The sequence below is a fragment of the Propithecus coquereli genome, unplaced genomic scaffold (genome assembly GCF_000956105.1).
Source record: "Propithecus coquereli isolate 6110/MARCELLA unplaced genomic scaffold, Pcoq_1.0 Scaffold34, whole genome shotgun sequence".
In the NCBI taxonomy this organism is placed as follows: domain Eukaryota; kingdom Metazoa; phylum Chordata; class Mammalia; order Primates; family Indriidae; genus Propithecus; species Propithecus coquereli.
Genome location: NW_012149063.1, coordinates 11,118,014 through 11,139,112, shown reverse-complemented (window position 1 = coordinate 11,139,112; position 21,099 = coordinate 11,118,014). Strand labels below are relative to the sequence as shown.

Below are 21,099 nucleotides of genomic sequence, written 5' to 3'. Positions count from 1 at the left end.
CCTTCATTTAAAAGTTTTCTATTGACAATGCATGAAGAATGCACAGGAAAAAAATGTTGTAATAATTCTTCCCTTTCTTTTGGTGCTTTATTTCCTTAGAAAAACCAAGCCCACCTGAAAAACTTGGAGTAACAAGTACATCCAAAGATAGTGTTTCTCTGACCTGGCTGAAGCCGGAGCACGATGGTGGAAGCAGAATTGTACACTATGTTGTCGAAGCACTAGAAAAAGGACAGAAAAACTGGGTTAAATGTGCAGTGGTGAAGTCAACCCATCACATTGTTTCTGGTCTGAGGGAGAATTCTGAATATTTTTTCCGGGTGTTTGCTGAAAATCAAGCTGGCCTGAGTGATCCAAGAGAGCTTCTGCTCCCTGTTCTTGTTAAGGAGCGCCTAGGTATTTCTAATTTTATGTAGAAGCAAACTTTGAAATTATTTGAATTTATTTAAGTTGATTTTTAGAAACTCTTTTTCACTCTCACTTTCCATACTCTTATTTTTCAGAACCACCTGAAATTGATATGAAGAATTTCCCAAGTCACACCGTATATGTTAGAGCTGGTTCAAACCTCAAAGTTGACATTCCAATTTCTGGAAAACCACTACCCAAAGTGACCTTATCAAGAGATGGTGCTCCCCTGAAGGCAACCATGAGATTTAATACTGAAATTACTGCTGAGAACCTGACCATCAATCTCAAAGAAAGTGTTGCTGCTGATGCTGGAAGATACGAGATCACGGCTGCCAACTCCAGTGGAACAACCAAAGCTTTCATTAACATCATTGTGCTAGACAGGCCTGGTCCCCCAACCGGCCCTGTTATTATTAGTGATGTAACCGAAGAAAGTGTGATTCTCAAATGGGAGCCACCTAAATATGATGGTGGAAGTCAAGTTACCAATTACATTGTACTCAAGAGAGAAACAAGTACAGCAGCATGGACTGAAGTGTCTGCAACAGTTGCAAGAACCATGATGAAAGTCATGAAACTGACCACAGGAGAAGAATACCAATTCCGTATCAAGGCAGAAAACCGCTTTGGCATCAGTGATCACATAGATTCAGCTTGTGTGACTGTCAAACTACCATACAGTAAGTTGTCAAACTTTGCAAAGATCCCAGGTTTTCATGTACCATAAATGTTTTAAGTGCCTGTATTAATCTAGGGGATTTCTCTCTTTTGTAGCAACACCTGGACCGCCATCTACACCATGGGTCACTAATGTTACTCGAGAAAGCATCACTGTGGGCTGGCATGAACCAGTGTCGAATGGAGGCAGTCCAGTCATAGGCTATCATCTGGAAATGAAGGACAGAAACAGTATTTTATGGCAAAAAGCCAACAAAATGGTCATCCGCACAACTCACTTCAAAGTCACAACGATCAGTGCTGGGCTTATTTACGAATTCAGGGTATATGCAGAAAATGCTGCTGGTGTTGGAAAACCCAGCCATCCTTCTGAACCAGTCTTGGCCATTGATGCCTGTGGTATGTATTTGTCATGAGAAGGACAGTTCTGACAACTTAAAAATGCAAATCTTATTTCTACAGAGCAAAATTATATTGGCATAGTGCCGCTAATCTGCTTTCTCTTATTACCACAGAATCCCCAAGAAATGTTCGTGTCACTGATATTTCAAAGAACTTTGTCACCCTTTCGTGGCAACAACCAGCTTTCGATGGAGGAAGCAAGATTACAGGCTATATCGTTGAGAGACGTGACCTTCCAGATGGCAGATGGACCAAGGCCAGCTTCACCAACGTTATTGAGACTCAATTCACTGTCTCTGGTTTGACTCAGAATTCCCAGTATGAATTCCGTGTCTTTGCTAGGAATGCTGTTGGTTCCATTAGCAACCCATCTGAGATTGTAGGCCCCGTTACATGCATTGATTCTTATGGTAAGCATTTTTAATACTCTGAATCCCCATGGCTATTTAACTTAATCTTTTTCCTTACTTTTTTTGGTTCTAATCTGTAGGATAACTATTACTATGTGCCTTAATTATGTTTTTGGAAGAAATTATGAACTGTCTGGGATTTTTAGGAAAATTCCTTAACCTTTCCAGACCTCTTGACCTAACTGTAAAATGAGAGAGTTGGACTACAGGACACACCTAAGGGCCTTTCCAACTTCAACCTTTTATGAGTCTCTGATTGTATGAGTTGGTGCTTTCATTCTATTTTAAACTATCAGAATCAATAATTAAAACCATAGTTGAGTTCCCAGATAATATTGCTCTTAAATAAGTGGCAGACTAAACAGACACTTTGATGATGACAGTATTAGCAGCAGCTACCATTTATTGACTACTTTTCATGAATTCTCTCCCTTAGTTCTAACATCCCTAATATGAGCCCATTTTACAGAAGAAATTGAGAGTGCTTATATAACTTCCCCAAGGTCAGCCAGCTCATCAGCAATGGAGTGAAGATGAAAACAAACTTCAGAGCCCTCTCTATATCACTGTTAGTCCAAAATACATATACTTGACCATTCTGGAAAATAAGTGGTACATTCAACTCAACAGTGGTTTGAAAATTAAAATGTTATGAGAGTCAGGTACCCTGTGACACTTTTTCTAAAAGTTCTCCATTTTCAAGCAGGACACTGAGCTCTCTAGTGTCTGGGACGAAAGTGTCCACTCCCATCCTCATGCTAAGAATCCCAGGGCTGCTCTTTACGAACCAGGCTTTTTGGACACTGTCCCGGTGAGACTGCAAAGTGAGTCAGATTGAGTTCTGTTTCTCAGTAGTTCTAAGCAGTCTCACAGAAAACGTGTCCAGCGAGTGTGTAGCTCTGTAAGTAGAGAATTCAGATGTCAGGGGTCTGATGTGAACTGGCCACACATCGATATCAGTGAACTAGGAAGGGAAAGGAAAAAGAATAGGAGGTGGTTAGAGGAAGAGGAAAGAGAAGCTAGAATAAAAGAAAATGTACAATGCAGCTTCTTCAGTGATGTTCTCACTACCATATCCCATTTCATTGCTCAAATAAAATACCTAATAGACTTTAAAATACATTTAAAAGGCACTTAAATCCCTGTGCAATGAATGCAGTGTCACTGGGAAACAGCTTGTTCACAATCTTTCTTCCCTACCTGAGAGAGAAGAGTGGCCTATAAAATTTAAATTTTTGAAATAACAGGTGAATAGGATTAGAACTACCGTGTGTGCATATTGTGAATAGAATTAGAACTACTATGTGTATATATAAAACTTAATAAGAACCAGTGACCTTATTTTGAGGTTGTTGCAACTATTTTTTTCATCCTTACGATATTTTAAATATTTCTCATCTGTTTTTCTTGCAGGTGGACCTGTAATTGATTTACCTCTAGAATATACAGAAGTTGTCAAATATAGAGCAGGTACATCTGTGAAGCTCAGAGCTGGCATTTCTGGCAAACCCGAGCCTACAATTGAATGGTATAAGGATGATAAAGAAGTACAAACCAATGCACTGGTGTGTGTCGAAAACACCACTGACCTCGCATCTATACTCATCAAAGATGCCAGTCGCCTTAATAGTGGAAGCTACGAATTGAAGCTAAGGAATGCCATGGGCTCAGCCTCGGCAACTATCAGAGTGCAGATCCTTGGTAGGTGCTGAATACAGACCAATGTCATATTTTGTTTGCCTGCAGCAAAATAATTTTAAATTAGTAGGCTTTTAAAAAGTACTAAGATATTGTTCTGTTCTTTCATTGGCAGACAAGCCAGGACCTCCAGGTGGACCCATTGAATTTAAGACTGTCACTGCTGAAAAGATCACCCTTCTCTGGCGGCCTCCAGCTGATGATGGTGGCGCAAAAATCACTCACTATATTGTGGAAAAGCGTGAGACGAGCCGTGTCGTGTGGTCTATGGTGGCTGAAAATTTGGAAGAGTGCATCATTACAACTACCAAAATTATCAAAGGAAATGAATACATCTTCCGGGTCCGAGCCGTGAACAAATATGGAATTGGGGAGCCACTGGAATCTGATTCAGTTATAGCCAAGAATGCATTTGGTGAGACATGATTTCATTAGAAAACTAAAACACATAAAAAATTTAAAAATAAATATAAAGTATTCTGCTAGCCTGTGAATATGTTTTAAAGAATTTTCTTTTGCATCACATCTTGTCTCACTACCAGCCTTTTCACAAGGTGTAAAATATAATGAATGAAAGTAATATTCTTGGATAGGATTTGAATATAGAAAGATAGAATTTATCGGTAATGTTGATCCTTATAACTCATTTTCCTTTCTTTTTCTAAATAGTTACACCTGGGCCACCAGGCACACCAGAAGTGACAAAGATTACCAAGAATTCAATGACCGTTGTCTGGAGCAGGCCAGTTGCAGATGGTGGTAGTGAAGTCAGTGGCTACTTCCTTGAAAAACGAGATAAGAAGAGTCTGGGATGGTTTAAAGTACTAAAGGAGACTATCCGTGACACCAGACAGAAAGTGACGGGACTCACAGAAAACAGTGACTATCAATACCGAGTCTGTGCTATAAACGCTGCTGGACAGGGTCCATTCTCTGAACCATCAGACTTCTACAGAGCTGCTGATCCTATTGGTAAGTGCTCATACATGCAGCATCTTCACCTATATTTCTTTTGTGTAACTAAATTGTACATGATTGTGTAATTACTGTACTGTGAATGGCCATTCCAGATCCTCCAGGTCCACCTGCTAAGATAAGAATCGCAGACTCAACTAAGTCATCCATCACTCTTGGCTGGAGTAAACCTGTCTATGATGGGGGCAGTGCTGTTACTGGCTACGTTGTCGAGATGAGACAAGGAGAGGAAGAGGAATGGACTACTGTCTCCGCCAAAGGAGAGGTCAGAACTACAGAATATGTGGTATCTAACCTGATCCCTGCAGTCAATTACTACTTCCGTGTATCTGCTGTAAACTGCGCTGGACAGGGAGAACCTATAGAAATGACCGAACCTGCACAAGCTAAAGATATACTTGGTATGTACCTACTGGTGTGTTTATGTTTTTATTTTTTTATTAAAGTGCTTCAAAAAAAATCCCTCATTTTCTTGCTTTTAAAATTCATTGTGTATGTCCATTTTATGTCTACAGAGGAACCAGAGATTGACCTCGATGTGGCCCTCAGAACCTCTGTGATAGCTAAAGCTGGTGAAGATGTACAAGTGTTGATTCCCTTTAGAGGCAGACCTCCGCCTACTGTCACATGGAGAAAAGATGAGAAGAATCTTGGCAGTGATGCCAGATACAGCATTCAAAACACTGATTCATCTTCATTACTCACTATTCCTCAAGTTACTCGCAATGACACAGGAAAATATATTCTCACAATAGAAAATGGAGTTGGTCAACCAAAGTCTTCAACTGTGAATGTTAAAGTGCTTGATACACCAGCTGCCTGCCAGAAACTACAGGTTAAACATGTTTCTCAGGGCACTGTCACTTTGCTCTGGGAGCCTCCTCTCATCGACGGAGGATCTCCCATAATTAATTATGTTGTTGAAAAGAGAGATGCCACAAAAAGAACATGGTCTGTCGTGTCCCACAAATGTTCCAGCACATCCTTTAAGCTAACAGACTTGTCAGAGAAAACGCCATACTTCTTCAGAGTTCTTGCAGAAAATGAAATTGGAATCGGTGAACCCTGTGATACTACAGAGCCGGTGAAGGCTGCTGAAGTTCCAGCTCCAGTGCGTGATCTCTCAATGAAAGACTCAACAAAGACATCCGTTACCCTCAGCTGGACCAAACCTGACTTTGACGGTGGTAGCATCATCACAGATTATGTTGTGGAAAGGAAAGGTAAAGGTGAACAAACATGGTCACATGCTGGCATAAGTAAGGCATGTGAGATTGAGGTTGGCCAACTGAAGGAACAGTCAGTCCTGGAATTCAGAGTGTTTGCCAAAAATGAGAAAGGACTGAGTGATGCTGTCACTATTGGGCCAATTACAGTGAAAGAGCTTGTCATTACACCTGAAGTTGACCTGTCAGAAATCCCTGGGGCACAAGTAAGCGTGAGAATTGGGCACAATGTGCACCTTGAATTACCTTATAAAGGAAAACCCAAACCATCTATCAGTTGGCTGAAAGATGGCTTGCCACTGAAAGAAAGCGAGTATGTTCGTTTCAGCAAAACCGAAAACAAAATTACTTTTAGTATTAAGAATGTCAAGAAGGAGCATGGAGGGAAATACACCGTAATTCTTGACAACGCGGTGTGCAGAAACTCATTCCCCATTACAGTCATCACCCTCGGCCCACCATCAAAGCCCAAAGGACCGATTCGATTTGAGGAAATCAAGGCTGACAGTGTCATCATGTCATGGGATGTGCCTGAAGATGATGGAGGAGGAGAAATTACTTGTTACAGCATTGAGAAGCGGGAAGCTTCACAAACTAATTGGAAAATGGTCTGTTCAAGTGTTGCCAGGACAACTTTCAAAGTTCCTAATCTAGTCAAAGACTCTGAGTACCAGTTCAGAGTTAGGGCAGAAAACAGATACGGAGTCAGCCAACCACTCGTCTCAAACATTATTGTGGCAAAACACCAGTTCAGGATTCCTGGCCCCCCAGGAAAGCCAGTTATATACAATGTGACTTCTGATGGCATGTCACTAACTTGGGATGCTCCAGTTTATGACGGTGGTTCAGAAGTTACTGGATTCCATGTTGAAAAGAAAGAAAGAAATAGCATCCTCTGGCAAAAAGTTAATCTATCACCGATCTCTGGAAGAGAATATAGAGCTACCGGACTAATGGAAGGTCTGGATTACCAATTCCGCGTGTATGCTGAAAATTCTGCTGGCCTGAGCGCACCTAGCGACCCAAGCAAATTTACCTTAGCTGTTTCCCCAGTAGGTAAGCGATTATAATTCAAATATACTTAATTCAGCAGTTGAAGGTGTTAGTAACAAATGAATCAAACACTCCTTTTCTTCTATATCTTCTTATCACTCAAGAACTGGTCATGTAAAGCAAGGGGAATGACCTTAAATCAGTCTAATAAAATCATTTAAAGTTCTTTTTAAAGACTATAAAACAGAAAATTGAAACTAACGAGGAAAATGAGTTTGGGGGATTTTATTATTCATTCTATTTTTCTTTCATTGATGATTAAGACCTGATTACAGACCTAATCATCCATTTAACTGCCTTATAATTTTTTAGACCCACCTGGCACTCCTGACTACATCGATGTCACCCGGGAAACCATCACACTTAAATGGAACCCACCACTGCGTGATGGGGGCAGTAAGATTGTGGCCTACAGCATTGAGAAACGGCAAGGGAGCGATCGCTGGACTAGATGCAACTTCACTGACGTCAGTGAATGTCAGTATACAGTCACAGGACTTAGTCCCGGGGATAGATACGAGTTCAGAATAATTGCAAGAAATGCTGTCGGAACTATAAGCCCACCCTCACAGTCTTCTGGCATTATTATGACAAGAGATGAAAATGGTAAGCATTTACAATTGATTTCCACTGTGACTAAGAGCACTCACATCTTTAAAAAATACTTTTGACTCCTGGTCTGTAAAATGGGAACAGAAACATCATTTCATACAGATTATGCAAGGTTGCTATGTAGATGAATTTGCTCTTTCTTCCTTTCAGATGAAGAGAAGAAAAAAATTAATTGGCATCAATTCTTTTTACCATGTCTATTATTTCACTCTATTCCCATATAAAAAGTATGCAGCAAGTACAAAGGGGATTTTAGCTTTGTGATTTTAGCCACTTATAATAAATAAAGAAAAAGGCCCTCAAGAATAACTAGCCATCTTCACTGAAGTTATTAAAATACAAATACATTCAGCAACATAATCATCACCTTGTTTGGGTGAAGCTGATGGCCTCTTACAGGAACTTGTTTGAATATGCAGCAGTATTAGGAAGTAAATGATCTGTAAATGTTTCCTTTATCTTTTTACAAAGAGCAATGCATAATAAATAACATGTCAGATGTAACAAAGGAAATAATCTAATAATAGACAAATGTTTAACTCTATAGTCTAAATTCTCAATTACTAATCCTACTTTCAAAATAGACTTTGGTAGCATGGTAGAAGTCATTACCCTTCCAGGCTTTATGATATAGTACTAATGAAAAATACGTTTATGTATGTCTTTATTAAACCAGACTAATAAATAGTCATTCTGTTTCTTTCATAGTTCCACCAACAGTAGAGTTTGGCCCTGAGTACTTTGATGGTGTCATTATTAAGTCCGGAGAGAGCCTTAGAATTAAAGCTTTGGTACAAGGACGACCAGTACCTCGAGTAACCTGGCTCAAAGATGGAGTAGAAATTGAAAAGAAAATGAATATGGAAATAACCGATGTCCTTGGATCCACCAGCCTCTTTGTTAGAGATGCTACTCGGGACCATAGTGGCATATATACAGTGGAAGCCAAAAATATATCTGGTTCCACCAAAGCAGAAATTAAAGTGAAAGTACAAGGTACTTTTGAAATAGCTTCTTAATGTTGTCATTTATGAGACTTGGATTAGAGACCTGCCTAATTGTATTTTAATGGACAAGGAAAAGGAAACTAACTCTGGAACCTTTTTCTTATAGATACACCAGGAAAAGTAGTTGGGCCAATAAGATTCACCAACATTACTGGCGAGAAGATGACTCTGTGGTGGGATGCTCCACTCAATGACGGCTGTGCTCCTATAACCCACTACATGATTGAAAAACGAGAAACTAGCAGACTTGCTTGGGCACTAATTGAGGATAAATGTGAAGCCCACAGTTACACTGCCATTAAACTAATAAACGGCAATGAATACCAGTTCCGTGTTTCTGCAGTTAACAAGTTTGGTGTTGGCAGGCCACTTGAGTCTGACCCAGTGATTGCTCAAATACAATACAGTAAGTTGGCATTTTTACTAAGTGGTACTATGGCATAAGATTAACTTTCCAAGCAAATGTGTCTAACTGGTTCTGGGTTTTGTTTTTGTCTTCATTTTACAGGTGTTCCTGATGCCCCTGGCACTCCAGAACCTAGCAATGTCACAGGCAATAGCATTACCCTGACATGGGCAAGGCCAGAATCAGATGGTGGCAATGAAATTCAGCATTATATCCTTGAAAGAAGAGAAAAGAAAAGCACAAGATGGGTAAAAGTGATCAGCAAACGACCAATCTGCGAGACGAGATACAAAGTCACTGGTCTGACAGAAGGCAATGAGTATGAATTCCATGTCATGGCCGAAAATGCTGCAGGAGTAGGACCTGCAAGTGGCATCTCAAGACTAATTAAATGCAGAGAGCCTGTCAGCCCACCAGGTGCTCCCACGGTGGTCAAAGTGACAGACACATCAAAGACAACTGTGAGCTTAGAATGGTCTAGGCCAGTGTTTGATGGAGGCATGGAAATAATTGGGTATATTATTGAAATGTGCAAAGCTGACTTAGGAGACTGGCATAAGGTGAATGCAGAGGCATGTGTGAAAACAAGATATACAGTCACTGACCTGCAAGCAGGGGAAGAATACAAATTCCGAGTTAGCGCTATCAACGGTGCTGGAAAAGGAGACAGCTGCGAAGTAGCCGGCACAATTAAAGCAGTTGACCGATTAACAGCTCCTGAGTTAGACATCGACGCGAACTTCAAGCAGACTCACATTGTTAGAGCTGGGGCCAGTATTCGCCTCTTCATTGCCTACCAAGGTAGACCTACTCCAACGGCTGTGTGGAGCAAACCCGACTCTAACCTTAGTATTCGGGCTGATATCCATACCACAGACTCCTTCAGCACCCTCACAGTGGAAAACTGCAACAGAAATGATGCAGGGAAATATACCCTAACTGTGGAAAACAACAGTGGTAGTAAGTCAATCACATTCACCGTAAAAGTGCTAGATTCTCCGGGGCCACCTGGCCCAATTACCTTCAAGGATGTGACCCGGGGATCCCTTACATTGATGTGGGATGCCCCTCTCCTTGATGGTGGTGCCCGAATCCATCACTACATAGTAGAGAAACGTGAAGCAAGCCGCCGTAGTTGGCAGGTTGTCAGTGAAAAATGCATTCGTCAGATCCTCAAGGTCAATGACCTGGCAGAAGGTGTCCCATACTACTTCCGTGTTTCTGCAGAAAATGAGTATGGTGTTGGTGAACCCTATGAAATGCCAGAACCAGTTGTAGCCACAGAACAGCCTGCTCCACCTAAGAGACTGGATATCATTGACACTAGCAAATCCTCTGCGGTCTTAGCTTGGCTTAAACCTGACCACGATGGAGGTAGCCGGATCACTGGCTACCTGCTCGAAATGAGACAAAAGGGATCTAACTTCTGGGTTGAAGCTGGTCACACCAAACAGATGACTTTCACAGTGGAGCGCCTTGTTGAGAACACTGAATATGAATTCCGTGTAAAGGCCAAGAATGACGCTGGCTATAGTGAACCCAGGGAAGCCTTCTCTTCTGTCATCATTAAGGAGCCTCAAATTGAGCCCACTGCTGACCTCACTGGAATTACCAATCAGCTCATAACTTGCAAAGCAGGAAGCACATTTACCATTGATGTACCAATCAGTGGTCGTCCTGCCCCCAGGGTAACATGGAAGCTAGAAGAAATGAGACTTAAGGAAACAGATCGAATGAGTATCACAACAACAAAAGACAGAACCACCCTATCTGTGAAGGACAGCATGAGAGGTGACTCTGGCAGATACTTCCTGACCCTAGAGAATACAGCTGGTGTTAAAACATTTACCATCACGGTTGTGGTCATTGGAAGGCCAGGTCCAGTAACTGGCCCCATCGAGGTCTCATCTGTCTCGGCTGAATCCTGTGTCCTATCGTGGGCTGAACCTAAAGATGATGGAGGAACTGAAATTACTAATTACATAGTTGAAAAGCGTGAATCGGGTACAACAGCGTGGCAGCTTGTCAATTCCAGTGTCAAGCGCACTCAGATTAAAGTCACTCATCTCACAAAATACATGGAATATTCTTTCCGTGTCAGTTCAGAGAACAGATTTGGTGTCAGCAAGCCTCTTGAATCAGCACCAATAATTGCTGAACATCCATTTGGTAAGAAAAATGAAGATAATATTATTATCTCTCTATTATTAAATATTTCCCCTGAATTTTATAAAACTGTATTCATATTTGATGGCTTTTTTTATATTTAGTCCCACCAAGTGCTCCTACCAGACCTGAGGTATACCACGTGTCTGCCAATGCCATGTCTATTCGTTGGGAAGAGCCCTACCATGATGGTGGCAGTAAAATCATTGGCTACTGGGTTGAGAAGAAAGAACGTAACACCATTCTTTGGGTGAAAGAAAACAAAGTGCCGTGCTTAGAGTGCAACTATAAAGTGAGTGGTTTAGTAGAAGGGCTGGAATACCAGTTCAGAACTTATGCACTCAATGCTGCAGGTGTTAGCAAGGCCAGTGAAGCTTCAAGACCTATAATGGCTCAAAATCCAGTTGGTATGTATCAAAATTTAAGGGTACCTTTGCTTATTATCACTGGTACTAGTAGAACTCAGAGTTGTGTTTTTTAACCTTAATTTTACATCCCTTCTAGATGCACCAGGCAGACCAGAGGTGACAGATGTCACGAGATCAACAGTATCACTGATTTGGTCTGCCCCGGTGTATGACGGAGGCAGCAAGGTTGTGGGCTACATCATAGAGCGTAAGCCAGTCAGTGAGATAGGAGATGGTCGCTGGCTGAAGTGCAACTATACCATCGTATCTGACAATTTCTTCACCGTGACTGCTCTCAGTGAAGGAGACACTTACGAGTTCCGTGTGTTAGCCAAAAATGCAGCAGGGGTAATTAGCAAAGGCTCTGAATCTACAGGCCCTGTCACCTGCCGCGATGAATACGGTAGGAAATAGTCGATGTTCTCCTTTTTAAATTATCACAATTTATATGAAAATAAACTGTCAGATATTCATTTGCCTCTATTTTCCCTACTGACAGCTCCACCCAAAGCTGAACTGGATGCCCGATTACAGGGCGATCTGGTTACCATCAGAGCAGGTTCTGATCTTGTTCTGGATGCCGCAGTTGGTGGCAAACCTGAACCCAAAATTATCTGGACCAAAGGAGACAAGGAACTAGATATGTGTGAAAAAGTCTCTTTGCAGTATACTGGCAAACGAGCAACTGCTGTGATCAAGTTTTGTGACAGAAGTGACAGTGGAAAATACACTTTAACAGTGAAGAATGCCAGCGGGACCAAGGCCGTGTCTGTCATGATCAAAGTGCTTGGTAAGCATGTCAGATGTCCTCACATTTCTATAGAATTTTCAAATGTGGGCAGAAAGAATGGTCTTCATCGTGGCTTGTCATTATGCCTGTTTCAGATTCCCCTGGCCCGTGTGGAAAGCTCACTGTCAGCAGAGTCACAGAAGAGAAGTGTACTTTAGCCTGGACCCTTCCTCAGGAAGACGGAGGAGCAGAAATAACTCACTACATCGTGGAAAGACGCGAGACTAGCAGGCTCAACTGGGTGATTGTTGAAGCCGAATGCCCAACCCTATCCTATGTAGTTACCAGACTCATCAAGAACAATGAATACATATTCCGAGTGAGGGCAGTAAATAAATATGGCCCTGGTGTGCCTGTTGAAACACAGCCAGTTGTAGCCAGAAACTCATTCAGTGAGTATTAACACTTTTAAACAATTTGGTGCTCGAAATGACATGGGATCAGGGGTGCCGTGTAAATAGTGATTCTGTGCAATTCTGATCATCCTTATTTTCATAAAAATATCAACAGCTATTCCATCGCAACCTGGCATACCTGAAGAAGTCAGTGCCAGCAAAGAGCATATCATCATTCAGTGGACAAAACCTGAATCTGATGGTGGCAATGAAATCAGCAACTACCTAGTAGACAAACGTGAGAAGAAGAGCCTGCGCTGGACACGTGTCAACAAAGACTATGTGGTATATGATACCAGGCTGAAGGTGACCAGCCTGATGGAAGGTTGTGATTACCAGTTCCGGGTGACTGCAGTGAATGCTGCTGGTAACAGTGAGCCCAGCGAAGCTTCCAACTTCATCGCATGCAGAGAACCCTCATGTGAGTTCCAAGAATTATGCATAAATCTAATGCCCATCAAAACCATATGACAAATCATTTTCCAATATGCCGTTTCTAAGAATTTGTATAATTCATGAATGATCTCATATGCTTAGTAGCATGATCTTGAATATAGCCTAAGTCAGAGAACATTTTAACTACTACATCTGTTGATAAGTTAGCAATTAGCATTGCTAAAAATTGTTGCAGTATTTTCCAATTAATGAAAAAAAATAATCTACTACCAACATGAAAGGTATATATTGTATAAGTCTTAAGAATAAAGAAAAATACATTGTACTGACAATAACTACTGAAAAGAAAAAAGGCAAAATCCCTTTTAGGAAGAGGCTTAGCAAGTGCATAAAGTTTCTAGTATTTTAATAAGTTTCTAACAAAATAATCATCACAAGAACTTCAAAAATAAGTGGCAAATTCTTTTACAGAGTCAGAGCCCAAGAACTAAAAGCAATAAGTCATTGGGACTGAATAGGGGAAGTTGAGGAAACTGATTCTTATATTCATTAGAAATGTAGAAGTGGCAAGTGATAGCCCAGTGAAAGACAAGCAACTGAAGAAAAGTACTGAGAATGGGAACTTTAAGTGATGAGCTTAGCTAACATAGAAGAATACAGCAAAGCTAGCCAAAGTGGGAGGAAAGAAACATCTACCTTCCTAAAGCAATTTAAGCCTTAAGACAATAATAATGCTAGTGTAGCAAACAGTACTGCCCTGTAATATCAGGATTATCTTGGTGAGTGTGGACAAAGAGCAATAATGCTTTTATGAGTCTTGAAAACCAAAAATACAAATCTCAAAACTTCTTTATTTGCATTATATCTACATCCCGCTTTTTAAATTCCACAGACACCCCTGGACCACCTTCTGCTCCAAGAGTTGTGGATACCACCAAGTACAGCATTAGTCTGGCATGGACGAAGCCCACATACGACGGTGGTACTGACATCATAGGATACGTTCTGGAAATGCAAGAGGAAAACACCGATCAGTGGTACCGAGTGCATACCAATGCCACAATAAGAAATACTGAATTTACTGTACCAGACCTGAAAATGGGCCAGAAATATTCCTTCAGAGTTGCTGCTGTGAACGTGAAGGGCATGAGTGAATACAGTGAATCAACTGCCAAAATCGAGCCCGTGGAAAGAATAGGTATTTATACTATAAGCTTGTAGGCAAATTATTTTCTCCTCACACCTGTCCACGAATTAATTAAATTTTGACATTACTTTCCAGAAATTCCAGATCTTGAGCTTGCAGACGATCTAAAGAGGACTGTGACCATCAGGGCTGGGGCCTCCTTGCGCCTGATGGTGTCTGTGTCTGGAAGACCACCTCCTGTCATCACGTGGAACAAGCAGGGTATTGACCTTGCAAACCGGGCAATTATTGACACCACTGATAGCTACTCGTTACTTATTGTGGACAAAGTTAATCGGTATGATGCTGGAAAATACACAATCGAAGCCGAAAATCAGTCTGGCAAAAAATCAGCAACAGTCCTTGTTAAAGTATATGGTAAGCATTTTTCTTAAAATTAACTATGCTATGAGTAGATTCTCTAATAAGATACACCTGAACCTGTGATTGATCACCTCTCTAGAAAAGAACTATGTTGATTATATCCCCACCCCCAAAAAAGGAAATCTATCAACCAATCAGGAAAATAGGAAGTATGGCTCTTTCATTCTATTTTTTAGATACTCCTGGTCCCTGTCCTTCAGTGAGAGTTAAGGAAGTATCACGAGATTCTGTGACTATAACTTGGGAAATACCTACGATTGATGGTGGAGCTCCAGTCAACAATTACATCATTGAGAAGCGTGAAGCTGCTATGAGAGCATTCAAAACAGTAACTACCAAATGCAGCAAGACACTTTACCGAATCTCTGGACTGGTAGAAGGAACCATGTATTATTTCAGAGTGCTGCCAGAAAATATTTATGGCATTGGAGAACCTTGTGAGACATCTGATGCAGTTCTGGTCTCAGAAGTACCTTTGGTACCTACAAAGCTAGAAGTGGTCGATGTCACCAAATCCACTGTTTCCCTTGCCTGGGAAAAACCACTCTACGATGGTGGCAGCCGACTCACTGGATATGTTCTTGAGGCCTGCAAAGCTGGCACAGAGAGATGGATGAAGGTCGTCACCTTAAAACCCACAGTCCTAGAGCACACTGTTGTTTCCTTAAATGAAGGTGAACAGTACTTATTTAGAGTGAGAGCACAAAATGAGAAAGGTGTGTCAGAACCAAGAGAGATTGTCACCGCTGTGACTGTACAAGACCTCAGAGGTAGGTACCAAATAGCCAAAAAATAATATTAACGGTAAAGTAAAATGTATATATTCAGTATTCATGACACTTTATCATTAGAAATAATGCTTAAGAATAAATGCCTGATTTCTTTCTCATAGTGTTGCCAACAATTGATCTTTCTACAATGCCTCAAAAGACCATCCACGTCCCAGCTGGCAGACCAGTAGAGCTGGTGATACCTATTGCTGGTCGTCCACCTCCTGCTGCTTCCTGGTTCTTCGCTGGTTCTAAACTGAGAGAATCAGAGCGTGTCACAGTTGAGACTCATGCTAAAGTAGCGAAATTAACCATCCGTGAAACCACCATAAAAGATACTGGAGAATATACACTTGAATTAAAGAATGTTACTGGAACTACCTCAGAAACCATTAAAGTTATCATTCTTGGTAAGGATGTGTGACAAAGATACAAGAAAGTGGTTGTATTTGAAGTGAAGATTAATTTCCTGGACTTCTTTTTCTTTCACAGACAAGCCTGGTCCACCAACAGGACCTATCAAGATCGATGAAATTGATGCTACGTCAATTACCATTTCCTGGGAACCACCGGAATTGGACGGTGGGGCTCCACTGAGTGGTTATGTGGTGGAACAACGTGATGCTCATCGTCCAGGATGGCTGCCAGTTTCTGAATCAGTGACTAGATCAACATTTAAGTTTACCAGACTCACTGAAGGAAATGAGTATGTGTTCCGTGTGGCTGCAACAAACCGCTTCGGGATTGGCTCTTACTTGCAGTCTGAGGTCATAGAATGTCGCAGCAGAATCAGTAAGTCTTTGGACCCTTCCGTCATTCTCCCCACCTCTGATTCCAAATGTTAAAAAAAAGGAATTTCTTTTTAATATGCCCTAATCTAAATAAAAATAGGTCTCAAAATCAAGCCCATGGTCTAAGGTTTCTAAATGAGAAGAGAGAGTTAGGAAAGGAAAAATGAGAAGAAGAAAGGGAAGGAGGAAGGGAGGACTGACCATGTTATAGTGAGAAAAAAAAATACAGAACACATGCTTAATAAATGTTATAGAATTGAAGAAAATGAGGAGCAGCAAGAAAAGTACAAAAGTAAAAGCACTGGAAAAAACAGTCACAAGTGTCCTTTGAAAATACCAACTGAAAGCTTAAGACACACACAAATATATGAGTCATTATTTTAATTTTTTCATATTGCCATGTTGTGTTTGCCTGTCTCGCTGCAGGTATTCCTGGACCCCCAGAAACATTACAGATACTTGATGTCTCCCGTGATGGCATGACACTTACTTGGTATCCACCAGAAGATGACGGTGGCTCCCAAGTGACTGGATATATTGTGGAACGCAAAGAAGTGAGAGCAGATCGATGGGTCCGCGTAAATAAAGTACCTGTGACGATGACACGGTACCGCTCCACTGGCCTTATTGAAGGCTTAGAATACGAACACCGTGTCACAGCCATTAATGCAAGAGGGACTGGAAAACCAAGTCGTCCTTCCAAACCCACTGTTGCCATGGATCCAATTGGTAAATACATTTTGTATCAGTCAAGTTTCTTGAGATACAATTTATGTGTGGTAAAATTCACCCTTCTGAAGTTTATAATTCAATGACTTTCAAAAGATGTCCTGTTTTGTAATCACCACCACAATCGATATAGAATATTTTTATCACCCCATAAAGTTCTCTTGTGTCCCTTTGTAATCAATCCCCTTCCCACCCCAACCTCTAGCAACTTCTGGCAAATAATTTTTTATTTTTTTCCCTCAAGACTATTTTCTTGTCTTTAAAATGGGATTCATAATATATGCCCTCAATCACAGTTAAAATTGTATAATAAAACAGGTTTTTATTTCTGAAAGCATTTTAAAAAACTGCTGATGAATGTAAAATATTACTAGTGATTACAAAGAAAGTACATTTAAGATGAAGGAAAAAGCAAAAGCTTTAGGTATTTTTAACTGATAAAATGAAATGCTAGCATTCTGTTTCAACAACTCATTGAATTTTTTAGGTGGCACAGTTGATCTTCAATTTTGTGGCACCTTTAACAAGTATTGCCTTATTCTTACTCCCAGCTCCTCCAGGAAAGCCACAAAACCCAAGAGTTACTGATACAACAAGGACATCAGTTTCCCTGGCCTGGAGTGTTCCAGAAAATGAAGGAGGATCTAAAGTCACAGGCTATTTGATTGAAATGCAAAAAGTCGATCAACATGAATGGACCAAATGTAACACCACCCCAACCAAGATTCGCGAGTACACTCTAACACACCTACCTCAGGGCGCTGAGTACAGATTCCGTGTCCTAGCTTGTAATGCTGGTGGACCTGGGGAGCCTGCTGAGGTCCCAGGAACAGTCAAAGTCACCGAAATGCTTGGTAAGACATATGATCACTTACTTTCTGCTATAATTGCCTTAAGACTTACTTCCTATTCCTCTCCCCCACCCCCACCCCAAAAAATGTTAAATTGAAACCCTACCTTTTTTCCCAGAATATCCTGACTATGAACTTGATGAAAGATACCAGGAAGGTATCTTTGTAAGACAAGGTGGAGTTATCAGACTGACCATACCAATCAAAGGAAAACCATTCCCAATATGCAAATGGACCAAGGAAGGCCAAGATGTTAGTAAGCGTGCCATGATTGCAACATCTGAAACACACACTGAGCTTGTGATCAAAGAAGCAGACAGGAACGATTCTGGCACTTATGACCTGGTTCTGGAAAACAAATGTGGCAAGAAGGCTGTTTACATCAAAGTCAAGGTAATAGGCAGTCCCGACACCCCAGAAGGGCCACTTGAATATGATGACATACAAGCCCGCTCTGTGAGGGTCAGCTGGAGACCTCCTGCTGATGACGGTGGTGCTGACATCTTGGGCTACATTCTCGAGAGACGGGAAGTGCCGAAAGCTGCCTGGTATACCATTGATTCCAGAGTCCGAGGTACATCTCTGGTGGTCAAAGGCCTTAAAGAAAACGTGGAATACCACTTCCGAGTTTCAGCAGAAAACCAGTTTGGCATAAGCAAACCCTTGAAATCTGAGGAACCAGTCATACCCAAAACACCACTGAGTAAGTGCTCTTTCAACCACAGAACTATAAACATTATTTCAGTCCTCTTCTGTTTTTAAATGAAAGCCATTGGTTTACAAGATTTGGGACTGTACTCTAACACATGGGTGTTTTCCACTTATATTTACAGATCCTCCAGAACCTCCAAGCAACCCTCCAGAAGTACTCGATGTAACCAAGAGTTCTGTTAGCTTGTCCTGGTCCCGACCCAAAGACGATGGTGGTTCTCGAGTCACGGGCTACTACATTGAACGCAAGGAGACATCCACTGACAAATGGGTGAGACACAACAAGACTCAGATCACCACCACAATGTACACTGTCACCGGGCTTGTTCCTGATGCGGAGTATCAGTTCCGCATCATCGCACAGAATGATGTTGGCCTAAGCGAGACCAGTCCTGCTTCTGAACCTGTTGTTTGCAAAGATCCATTTGGTAAGGAGTTTCTAAAGGGGTTAAAATTAAAGAGACCAGCCATCTTTGGTCCTTTTCTTTTCTTTCACCAGTAAATCTGATTCCCTGTTTAATTGTTTTAAAATATTTCAGATAAACCAAGCCAACCAGGAGAACTTGAGATTCTTTCAATATCCAAAGATAGTGTCACTCTGCAGTGGGAGAAACCTGAATGTGATGGTGGCAAAGAAATCCTTGGGTACTGGGTTGAATATAGACAATCTGGAGACAGTGCCTGGAAGAAGAGCAACAAGGATCGTATCAAGGACAGGCAATTCACAATAGGGGGTTTGCTGGAAGCTACTGAATATGAATTCAGAGTTTTTGCTGAGAATGAGACTGGGCTTAGCAGACCTCGTAGAACTGCTATGTCTATAAAGACAAAACTAACATGTAAGTAGCCTTTAGTTCTCTGCTTATGATTTACAAACTAAACGACAAGTTAAGGCCAACCCTTCTTCTATGCTAAGTAGAACTCTGGAAAGCTTTATTGGAGAGCAAGCATTTGGAAAGAAATTGCTCACTTTGATATATGCACACACAAGGAATAGTGATAAATTCTATCTATAGGAAGTCATTCCAAGCACATAACCTCAGCAGGAGATAGATGCAGTGAACTAATAAGCACATTCCTTGATCAATTTATACCTCATGCAATGGGTTTTTTAATACTTCCTAACAAGATTTGAAGGGTCAACAAATGCACCCCACTTCAGTGAACCTAAGTAAGGGAAAGGATACTACAGATTTATAGAGAGAACTCATATTTCCCGAAAACTCTATACATTGTTAATGCCCTTCCGATCATAAAGAGAAAAGTCACTCTATAGACTAATGTGATGATGTGCTCATTAGAATCCCTATTTTCCATATGACCCTAGGAAAATCACTTCAAAGAGTTTTTAAGAATTAGGCACATATACAAATCATGGCATCTAATAAAGTGTTAGTCAATAGGGTAAATTCATTCCTGATACACAAGAACAGAGGAGAAATTATAAATTCAGTAGTAAAAATGAATTTAATATTATCTTTCATACCTTTCAGCTGGAGAGGCCCCAGGAATACGCAAAGAAATGAAAGATGTTACTACCAAATTGGGTGAAGCTGCTCAACTCTCATGCCAGATTGTTGGAAGGCCTATTCCTGACATTAAATGGTACAGGTTTGGTAAGGAGCTCATACAAAGCCGGAAATACAAAATGTCTTCAGATGGACGCACACATACTCTGACGGTCATGACAGAGGAACAGGAAGATGAAGGTGTTTATACCTGCATAGCGACCAATGAGGTTGGAGAAGTAGAAACCAGTAGTAAGCTTCTCCTGCAAGCAACACCCCAGTTCCATCCCAGTTACCCACTGAAAGAGAAATATTATGGAGCTGTGGGTTCTACACTTCGGCTTCACGTTATGTACATTGGTCGTCCAGTACCTGCCATGACATGGTTCCATGGCCAGAAACTTTTGCAAAACTCAGAAAACATCACTATTGAAAACACTGAGCACTATACTCATCTTGTCATGAAGAACGTCCAACGTAAGACACATGCTGGGAAGTACAAAGTTCAACTCAGCAATGTTTTTGGAACAGTGGATGCCATCCTTGATGTAGAAATACAAGGTATTTTATATTCATTTTCAGAGCTTTTTATTTTTAAAGAAAAAAAAAATCTCAGAAACACAGTGTGAAAACCACTACAATTGTACTTTCCCCCAACAGATAAACCAGACAAACCTACAGGACCCATTGTGATTGAAGCTCTACTGAAGAACTCTGTGGTGATCAGCTGGAAGCCACCCACAGATGACGGAGGCTCCTGGATCACCAATTACGTAGTGGAGAAATGTGAGGCCAAGGAAGGGGCTGAATGGCAATTGGTGTCTTCAGCCATCTCAGTGACAACCTGTAGAATTGTGAACCTCACGGAAAATGCTGGCTATTATTTCCGGGTTTCAGCACAGAACACTTTTGGCATCAGCGACCCGCTAGAGGTCGCCTCAGTTGTGATCATTAAGAGTCCATTTGGTGAGTACAAACTGATTTCTGTCTCTTCCTATAGTAAAATTCCATCTTTGCATAAAATTCTTTTGAACAGAAATATGTGTTGAAAAGAAATAGCAAAGATTCAGATAAAGTACAAGTGTCTTTTCTTTCACTTTAATTGACTGTTTGCATATCTAAAAGGGGAAATATATA

General features: G+C 41.0%; 1 protein-coding gene across 1 annotated transcript in view; it reads left to right on the top strand.

The window, feature by feature from the left end:
• TTN (titin) overlaps positions 1–21,099 on the top strand; it is a 274,373-nt gene that overhangs the window by 242,180 nt on the left and 11,094 nt on the right. The window contains exons 277-306 of the mRNA XM_012650762.1: positions 100–396; positions 504–1,091; positions 1,186–1,488; positions 1,605–1,901; positions 3,315–3,602; positions 3,715–4,014; positions 4,269–4,571; positions 4,670–4,975; positions 5,090–6,856; positions 7,166–7,459; positions 8,174–8,461; positions 8,579–8,878; positions 8,981–11,047; positions 11,149–11,451; positions 11,549–11,854; positions 11,951–12,241; positions 12,337–12,633; positions 12,752–13,057; positions 13,925–14,230; positions 14,315–14,596; positions 14,779–15,372; positions 15,495–15,782; positions 15,865–16,164; positions 16,590–16,892; positions 17,444–17,746; positions 17,862–18,446; positions 18,577–18,882; positions 18,994–19,293; positions 19,948–20,523; positions 20,623–20,928. Of these exons, the coding sequence (XP_012506216.1) occupies positions 100–396; positions 504–1,091; positions 1,186–1,488; positions 1,605–1,901; positions 3,315–3,602; positions 3,715–4,014; positions 4,269–4,571; positions 4,670–4,975; positions 5,090–6,856; positions 7,166–7,459; positions 8,174–8,461; positions 8,579–8,878; positions 8,981–11,047; positions 11,149–11,451; positions 11,549–11,854; positions 11,951–12,241; positions 12,337–12,633; positions 12,752–13,057; positions 13,925–14,230; positions 14,315–14,596; positions 14,779–15,372; positions 15,495–15,782; positions 15,865–16,164; positions 16,590–16,892; positions 17,444–17,746; positions 17,862–18,446; positions 18,577–18,882; positions 18,994–19,293; positions 19,948–20,523; positions 20,623–20,928 (13,350 nt within the window). The remainder of the gene's footprint in view (positions 1–99; positions 397–503; positions 1,092–1,185; positions 1,489–1,604; positions 1,902–3,314; positions 3,603–3,714; positions 4,015–4,268; positions 4,572–4,669; positions 4,976–5,089; positions 6,857–7,165; positions 7,460–8,173; positions 8,462–8,578; positions 8,879–8,980; positions 11,048–11,148; positions 11,452–11,548; positions 11,855–11,950; positions 12,242–12,336; positions 12,634–12,751; positions 13,058–13,924; positions 14,231–14,314; positions 14,597–14,778; positions 15,373–15,494; positions 15,783–15,864; positions 16,165–16,589; positions 16,893–17,443; positions 17,747–17,861; positions 18,447–18,576; positions 18,883–18,993; positions 19,294–19,947; positions 20,524–20,622; positions 20,929–21,099) is intronic.